At 44.5% G+C, this 9,341-nt stretch overlaps 1 protein-coding gene across 1 annotated transcript; it reads left to right on the top strand.

Moving 5' to 3' along the window:
• Window positions 1-1,131: 1,131 nt before the first annotated feature.
• Window positions 1,132-2,065, top strand: LOC115686566 (uncharacterized). Its single transcript, XM_030611909.2, has one exon. The coding sequence runs from the start codon at window positions 1,262-1,264 to the stop codon at window positions 1,856-1,858; it is 597 nt and encodes a 198-aa protein (XP_030467769.1). The 5' UTR covers window positions 1,132-1,261; the 3' UTR covers window positions 1,859-2,065.
• Window positions 2,066-9,341: the final 7,276 nt, after the last annotated feature.

Here is a 9,341-nt window from a genome sequence, read left to right on the forward strand (position 1 = left end):
GAAATAATACAAACATGTCTAATCCAAACAAGACATGTTTAATATACATATCGAACTGTCTCGATTTGTATTGAAATAAATGATAGTTAACATGTCAATTTGTCTCTAAACAAGTTAAGCGGATTAACCGGCATGAGGCATGATTTTAATAATATTATGACACAAACCATTCATGTCAAATCAAAATCTGTTTAATTGCGTGTCATGCCATATCGTGCAAATGAATCATATGGAAAATTGTGGGCCTAAGGATGATGCAATGAAAATGTCACAAGGGGGCCCAAAAATTTCTTCCCACCATTTTTGTCTCCCCACATGTTTTTCCTCTTCCACAAAGAAAGCATAGAAAAGTTATACTGTCAACTTAGCCAACTAAACTTGCTGACATAGTGAGGATGACGTTAAGAATTAAAAGTTTCATACATGTGTTGAGATGTACCTACACATATTTTCCTTTCTGTAGATTAGTAATAATTGGAGTAAATTATCTAGAAACTCTGCATATTATTCCCAACGACCCTTATACTTGTATTGTTGATTTTAGTCCATGTAAATAAATGAGTGAATTTAGTCTCTTCGACCAATACTTGCTAAAGTTCTTATTGAGTTTCAATGATTAACTATTAGGTATTTTTTTTATAAATAAACTGAGACAAAGACAAAAATGATAGGACAATAAATACTTATGTGAATGTCTTGTTTATCATTACATTATGAAGTAGTCCATGGTGGAACTTCTGATGTTGATTTTTGTTTTTGGTACGTATATGACTTAGGAAAAAAAGTTTAATTTTCCACACCGTGTCAAAGCGTGTACCAAATATTTGTTCCAATTCAATTTTGGATGGTTGATTTTGATTTGAGAAAAGTATTTGCCTACAGGAGCACGTATCATTTGTTTGGGAGCAAATTCCAAAACAAAATTTTTCATGAGCTGGTCAACGAAATTGAAATTGTGTCGGATGGCGACCCTAGACACGAAGCTATCGTGTGAATGCTTACTTTTTACGGTCTGCCATTCTCAATTTCAAGATTCGCGACTCCTATATATAGCAAGGGCCTTAGAAAAGGGCCCAGTAAATTGTGTCGGATGGCGACCCTAGACACGAAGCTATCGTGTGAATGCTTACTTTTTACGATCTGCCATTCTCAATTTCAAGATTCGCAACTCCTATAAATAGCAAGGGCACAGTTGCTAAGGTAAGGGCATATTGTAATCTCTCCTCCTCCTCCTCCTCTTCTTCTTCTTCTTGAGGAAGCCATGGAGTCCCCTAAAAAGTCTAACAAGATCAGCGAAGTGGTTCGACTCCGGCGGCTCCTCAAGAAGTGGAGGAACTTCACAATTTCGTCGAGAATTGTCACAACCGCCCCTACCATGAGCCCAAACCGCGGCGGCATTCACAAGAGCATAAGCTTCCTCAAAAGAACGATCTCTTCTCTATCATCAGACAGCGATGACGGCACCAACAATAAGAAGCACAGCCGCGGCAAAGGCAACGTTGTCCCGAAAGGCCACCTTGCAGTCTGCATCAGGGAAGAGCTCGAGAGGTTTGTCATCCCAATGTACTCCTTGGGCCACCCGGCGTTCGGGTTCTTGCTGCGAGAGGTCGAGGAGGCGTTCGGGTTTCAGCAGACAGGTGTCCTGCGAATCCCATGTGAAGTTTCGGTGTTCCAAAGTGTTCTAGCGATGGTGGAGGGGAAGAAGAAGAAGGTCAAGAATGGCGGTTTGATGGTGAAAGAACAGTGCAGGATCAGTGCAGACGAGACGTTTGGATGTCTCCTTTTAGACGGTGGTGAGATGGGTTATAGTCATCTCGATCACTCTCGCCATCATCCTTGGAGCCCTTTATGCAGATGAATTATCTTATCCTTTCTTCCCATTCTTGCTTGGGTCATCTATGTTATATCAGAGATGTTGCTTCTCATGTGATGTAGGCTGTACTGTATATTCTATGTCAATTGACACAAAAATGCAGAACGGTTTGACAAAAATACAACAACTCTGAACGATATCCATGGACAGGACAGCTACTAAATGGCATTTCCTATTGTTTTTTAGACCTTCCATCTTTGATTTGACGAGAACTATAGCATCAAATTGTCGTCTAAAAAAGTGAAATTATCTTCTATACGAAAATTTCAGAAGTTCAATTGACTTTGGGAGTGCATAAGACCATGGACACCTATTTGTTCATACGTGCATCAGACAATCTTGAGATTTCTTGCTCTGTCACCAATGACCTCACTTCGAGTTCACCAAACCAAAGTTTTTCAAATAGTTCCGTTGAAATAGGAAAAACTGTGACATCCTCAATTTTATCCATTTGGGATTTATGAAATATTTGGTTTTCTGAATGTACTCATAGTTAGTTCTCGCCCGGAACTCATCATTCCTGGGATACTAACCATTGGGGAAAGGCTAATTAGGGATTTAAATTCGTGCGACTCAGAGAAAATTCGATCGTGAATTGATTTTCGACCATGAGATCGTCGAGGTGATATTTTGAACCACTGTTGGCCGATCCAAGGATAGCCAGGGGTCATTTCGCCACTGTCATAGTAGTGGATCGCGGGTGATTCCGCTGGACCACGAAACAAATTGACGAATGATCCTGAATCTATACCAAACGATCGTACCCCTCGGATCTAGAGATTGACCCTCACGATCTAAATGACAACTGAAGTCGTCACGAGCTGAATGAACTTGCACGTGACTCGAATTATTATCAGTCACGGATCGAATATGCGAATTTCCCCAACAAGCCGCCCGTTAGTTTGAAAAACGCTCGAGTTGCGTTTAATAAAATTTGATTATTTAATTGAGCTCCAATTGGACATTGGAAAGTTTGGAAGTCACAACGGGACGTTAGGACGACGTTGCGGTTGGGACGTGCAGCTTTGGAATGTCCCGAATCCTTCAGAAAAATTCGATTTTGGCGAGAAATGAGAAAAAGGACCCTTTTACCCCTAGGGAATTATGAAGGGCATGTTTTATGAGGGAGGGGCATTTTGGTCATTTTGCCCTAACTTTTTGGTTGGACATTTTTACCCTTAGAATTTTATGAAATTCCCAATTTACCCTTGGATATTTTTGGTAAGATTCGATCTCGGCAGTCGGTTTCAAGATAAGATCGAATCTGGACCGTTGATTGAAAAGATTAGACAAGGGCAAGATTGTAAATTGCCACTTTTGGTCCAATCTTCACTATTTGAGTCAAGACACCCTCTCTCTCTCCTCATTCCCCTCTCTCTCCCTCACGGCAACACACCCCCCCCCCCCCCACCGTGGACTCTCTCCCTCTCTCCCTTGCTGATCGCCGCCGAGCCATCACCGCCGGTCACCGCCGCCCGTACCGCCACCGCCGCGCCGAGCCGCTCGCCGTTCGCCGTCATCCCAGCCGTCCACCGCCGAATAAAGCTCTAGCCGAGATAGTCTAGGGCTCGGTAAGTCGCCCCTTAAACCCTATTTAGGATATCGGGTATTAACAGACTAGTTTAGACGCGGTTTAGTCGGTTTTAGGGGTTGATTGAGGTGATTATAGGTAGATTAAAGGAGAGCTTGATCTTTCATTGTGTTCTTGGAAATCCTTGTGGCTGTTGGATGGTAGTTTGAGCATTGTGGAGTGAGTTTTGTGGGTTGAAATTGGGTGGATATCAACTAAGGCTCGGATCATTGAAATTTGAGGTGAATTTCTGATTCGCGGTTACTGTACCCGTCCGGTTTGCTATTTTTCCAGACCCATTTTCAAAATACTTCCTTCACAAAACTTGTTGGGGACATTGGTAACTATGACCTATAAAAATTTCAAGGATTTTCAAAGTGATTTGGGTACTGGATGATATGCATTTTTATGGTCAGGCGGCCTGACCGGACGGGTTGATTTTCATCTGACTTCCAGTGAAAAAAAGAGGTGTTTACAGTTGGAACTGGGTTTCAAGTTCTTCATGTAAAATTTTTATCAAGATGTTTTACACAACATATCCAAATTTCAGAATTTTTGGAGTTCGTTTACTATTTATTTGAATGGGATTTCGGTCACTGTGTAAACTGTCCAATTTTACCCCGATTCTTTGGATGTTCGTTTTTATGAGCGGAATGGTGGGGGTGTCGAGGTTGAATAGTTGCTGTCCTCGTGACGGGAATTGATCCTGAATGTGTGTTTGTATGTGGATGGTGTGTTTGTAAAGTGGTTGTAGTTGTTGGTTGATTTCTGAATGATTGTTGGGCTGAATATTGAGTGGCCGTGTGCCCTGTGTGTGTGGCCGCGAGGTGTGTGGTGTGATTGCGAAATGAGCTCACGTGTCAAGCATGTGTGATTGTGTGGTGCTTGTGTGGCGAGGATGTGCATTTGCGAAGTGGGCGTGAGGCGTGAGATTGTGTGTGGCCGTGTGTATGTATGGCCGTGTGATACGTGTGAAATAAGTGGAACGAAGGTACAGGAATGTAGGATTGGTTGGAAAAGTGATACCCTGAGGCGTGTTCGTTTACGCGGGGTAAGTTCTGTCCTGAGGCATGTTTGTTTACGCGGGACGATGCCGTCCCTGACGAGGTGACGATGCCCGACCCGACGGGGTGACGATGCCTGACAAGGTCAGAAGACCGTTGGCCTGATGTATTTTACGCGGGCGCGGTAGAGAAGGTACGGGAATGTAGGATTCCGTCCTGAGGCGTGTTCGTTTACGCGGGACGATGCTGTCCCTGATGAGGTGACGATGCCCGGCCCGACGGGGTGACGATGCTTGACGAGGTCAGAAGACCGTTGGCCTGATGCGTTTTATGCGGGCGCGGTAGTGGTGGAAAAGTTGAGAGTGAGCTTGATTTTGTTTGACGCGTGAGGATTGTGAAAGTTGACGCATGGCGTGAGTTAATGTGTGAGTGTGGTTTGCTTCGCGTGATATGGTGCTGGATGAGTATGGATATAAATGAATTTGCTATATTATTGTCTGACATGCAGGGATGTGCATGATGGATCCCAGGTAGGATCGTATGTGATTGTAAGTACGATTGTGTGGACGTTGTTGGTGTGTTGTTTGATTCGGTGTCTGGACTTGTCTGGAATACGTGGAAGCCAAGATAAGGTTTAGGTTGTGACTTATTGAGAAGTGTCTCATGGTTGTTTCAACCAAACCATTTCAGAGCACCCGCCCGAGCCTTGAACCTTCCGCCGCTACCGTTGCAGCGTTTTGGGATCCCGATGCACACCGAGCATTCAGGAGTAGAATATACCGTGGCTGCTAATCCCTTGTGAGGTCGAGGACGCGATCCATAGAAGCCAGTTGGTGTGCGTGTATTATAAGTCTGATATTAAAGTAGTGAGTGCATGATGTGAATAGTTGGTGGTGTAATCAGGAAAGCCGTTCGGGTGTGTACTATCAGTTGATGTGAATCTGATGGATGTTGGAAGTGTTTGGTTGTAAAGAATTGGATGTTGTATATTTATATATCGAGATATAGTTCTATGTTTGGTGGTTTGGTGATTTATTTCTTCCTGGTGTTCTCCAATTTTATTGTCCGGGTTTATTTCATTGGTTTCCGCCGTGATCGAACTCTGATGGAATCGTGAGGTCGGCGACGTTTCCTTGGTCGTCGCACTAATTCGACCGAAGAGGGATGTCGCGTGCTCGATGGGGTACGGGGCGTGACATCCCCGTATGAATTGGTATCAAAGCAAGGACAGCTCGATTTAATTCGGTCGAAGCTTGGAGTGATAAGGAGAGGAGACCCAGGATAGCTGCAGCTGGCTAGGGAAACCTTAGTAAGCCATAGGTGTGTCTAGTGCTACACGTATTTCTTGACTGTTTGTGTTTTGGTTGAGTGCGATTGTGAATTGACCCGTGAAATGTAGGTGCGGCAGGACCTGAGATAAGTGCGTGTACCTCCTTGTTTGTGGTCCTGTGTTGTTTGTACTTAGCTGCATACTGAGTGGTTGAATGCTGTTGCGGTGCCTACTTAGGACCTTAGACCGGTTTAGCTCGGTTTAGGTCTCTAATTCCTGAGTGGAATTATAGCAGGTAGGTGAGTAGTGATAGAAACCTGCAAGGTTGAGCTTGAGCGGTAGGTGTATATGGGGCCAACCAAGTCTTGAGAACCAAGCAGCAATAGACCCGTGAGTGGTCAGGGTCGTGAGGAAATTGGTAACCTTCTAGGTAGGCAGGCTCAAGAGCGAGCTGCCACTAAGGTACAGGCTGTTAAGGCCGCTGCAGTTGTTGCTATTGGTGATAATGAAATTCTTGATTGAGGTCAAGGAGATGCGATTTGATAGATGCAACAGTTGAGTGAACCGTTTTTGAAGTTACAACCCTCCAGTCTAATGGAAAAAGGTGACCATGAAGTTGCGTCACTTTCAGTAGAGAAACTGGAAAAGACTTTTGAGGTATTGGGGTGCGTGATGAGGAAAAATGGGACTCTAGCAGTATACCAGCTGTAAGGAAATGTAAGTGGTGGATAGAAAGCCACCAGAGGAAAAATATTTCCTGCTGGTACCGCTCAGATTTGAGTTGTGTTGAGGCCTTCAAAGGCAAGTACTACCCCGAGAGGGCATAGGAGCGGACATTGGCTGAAAATTAATGAGGTTCCATCAAGGACAGATGTTAGTGGACCAGCATGGAGCTGAGTTTGCTAAGTTATCCAAGTTTGCCCCAAAAATGGTGAAGGACCTATTGGATGAGGCCCGGAGGTTCTGTGATGGATTGGAGCCGGGCCTCTGTAGTCGGACGATATCATTGAATTTGGAGGACTATAATGAGATTTTTTAGCGGGCCCAAATAATCGAACAGGAAGTGATAGAAAGGGCTACCGCTTTCGTGATTGGTAATGGAGAAGAAAGGATAGACCTAGTGGTCCTGGCTATAGGTGATCTTGATGAAATTGGGGGCTTGGATTGATTAGTCAAACCAAAATGTCGTGATGGATTGCTGAGGCTGAGTGATTCAGTTTAGCCCGACTGGATACCCTAAATCCGAGTTAGTAGGAGGTCGAGGAGGAACCTCGATTCCTTGAGTTTTACCAGTAGAGGTAACCAAGTTGTTGGATAAGGGTTGTCGAGATTCCTTAACAAGTATGGTTGATTTGGTGACAGAAGAAGTGTGGCTAGAGGACATAGTAGTGGCGTGCAATTTCCCGATATCTTTCCTCAGGAATTGCCGGGATTGCCACCAGAAAGAGGAGCAAAGTTTGTTATCGAGTTGGCCCTAGGGCTGAGCCAATCTCGAAGCCGCCTTATAGGATGTTATTGTCGGAATTGAAAGAATTAAAAGTCCAAATGCAGAACTACTGGACAAGGGTTCGTTCGTCTTAGTGTGTCCCCATGCGGAGCGCCGGTCCTGTTTGTAAGGAAGAAGAATGGGACAATGAGGTTATGTATGGATTACCGGCAGTTGAGTCAAGTGACGATTAAGAATAAGTAACCACTGCCGATGATTGATAATCTGTTTGATTGATTGCAAGAAACCCCAGTGTTCTCTAAGATTGATTTACGGATCAGACACCATCAGTTATGGATCAGGAAGAGAGTATTCCTGAGACCGCTTTGAGAATGCGGAACGGGCGCTATGAATTCACAGTGATGCCCTTTGACCTATTTAATACCCTGCTGCCTTGGTAGATCTAGTGAAGTGGGTGTATAAGGAACCTTTAGACCAGTTCACCACCGTTTCCATCGACGATATATGGGTGTATTCGAAAGACTCGACAGAGCATGAAATGTATGTGACTGAGGTGCTACGGACCTGAGAGAACACGCACTCTTCATTAAGTCCAGTAAGTGTGAGCTTTGGCTTAACAGAGTAGCGTTCATTGGACATATAATGTCGGGAAACGAAATTTCTGTGGATCCGTTAAAGGTTTAGGTCGTGACTAAGTGGCTAAGACTGGTATCAGTGATAGAGATTCGAGGTTTCTTAGACTTGGCCGGTTATTATCGACGTTTGGTAGAAGGATTCTTGTCGATAGCCAGGCCGTTGACTCGACTGTGTATGAAGGAAACTAAGTTTGAGTGGGGTGGGAAGTATGGAAGGAGTTGGCCGGAGTTGAAGCATAGGCTAACAACTGCCCCGATCTTGACTATTCCGTCTGGATCAGGAGGATTTGAGGTCTATGGTAACGCGCCATTAAAAAGGACTGGGATGTGTATTAATTCAGCTCGGAAGATTAGTTACATATGCGTCGCGCCAGTTAAGGCCGCATGAAATGAATTATCCGACACATGATTTAGAGTTGGCAGCGCCGATGGATCCAACTTCTTAAGGATTACGACTGCGACATCCTGTATCATCCCGGGAAAGAGAATCGAGTAGCGGATGCTCTAAGTCGGAAGTCGAAGTATAGAGCTTATGATGGTTAAGGAGTAGATCTTGTTGGAAAGGCTAAGAGACTCAGGGTTTGAGTTCGAGGTGAGTCTGATGTCTAATCTAATAACTGCATTGAGAATCGAACCGGAGATCCAAGCAAGGATTAAAGCGTTGTAGTCTACAGACCTTGAGATTCGGAAGAATCTAGAAATGGATGGCATTAAGAGGAAACCGGACTCCATAGTGTCTGAGAATGAAGTTTTGAAATTTCGAGGATGTTTGTATGTGCCCGATGATTTGGAGCTTAAGGAAGAGTTTATGACGGAAGCTCGTAGAAGCAGTCATAGTATTCATCTAGGCAGCACGGAAATGTACCAGAATTTGCGGTAGCATTATCGGTGGAATGATCTGAGAAAGGAATGTGGTCAAGTGTTTGACGTGCCAACAAGTGACGGTACAACGTTGTAAGCCCGAAAGATTATTGCGACCTTTGGGAATTCCAGAATAGAAACGGGAACATATAAGTATGATTTATGTGATGGGACTACCAAGGAGCCAAAGAGGACACGATTCTATTTGAGGTGATTGTCGCCAGCTTGACAAGGTCAGCATACTTTTGGCTGTGTGGAAGGATTTCGCGCTACATTGATATACTGAGTTGTATGTGCGAGAGATCGTCAGAGGGTATGAAATACCGGTAGCGATCACTTCGGACCGTGATACGAGATCTACGGCCAATGCTTGAAAAAGTCCGCAAGTGGCCATGGGAACGAAGTGCAGTTTAATACGGCCTATTATCCGCAGACGGATGGCCAGTCTGAAGGGACGATCCAAATTTTAAAGGATATACTGAGAGCATGTAGAACCCCATTGTGATGGGATGAAGTTGGTGAAAGAAGTATCACAGGCCAGAGTTGGTACAGCAAACGGTTGAAGCCGTCGAGATTATTCGGGAAAGGCTAAGGACTGCGCAAAGTCGCCAGAAAAGTTACGCCGATCGGAGACAATGACCTTTAGAGTTTCAGGTTAGAGATCCTGTGCTCCTTGAGGTG

Source organism: Syzygium oleosum, unplaced genomic scaffold, assembly GCF_021117445.2.
Source record: "Syzygium oleosum isolate NSW1041296 unplaced genomic scaffold, Sole_v2.1 Sole_v2.16, whole genome shotgun sequence".
Lineage (NCBI taxonomy): Eukaryota > Viridiplantae > Streptophyta > Magnoliopsida > Myrtales > Myrtaceae > Syzygium > Syzygium oleosum.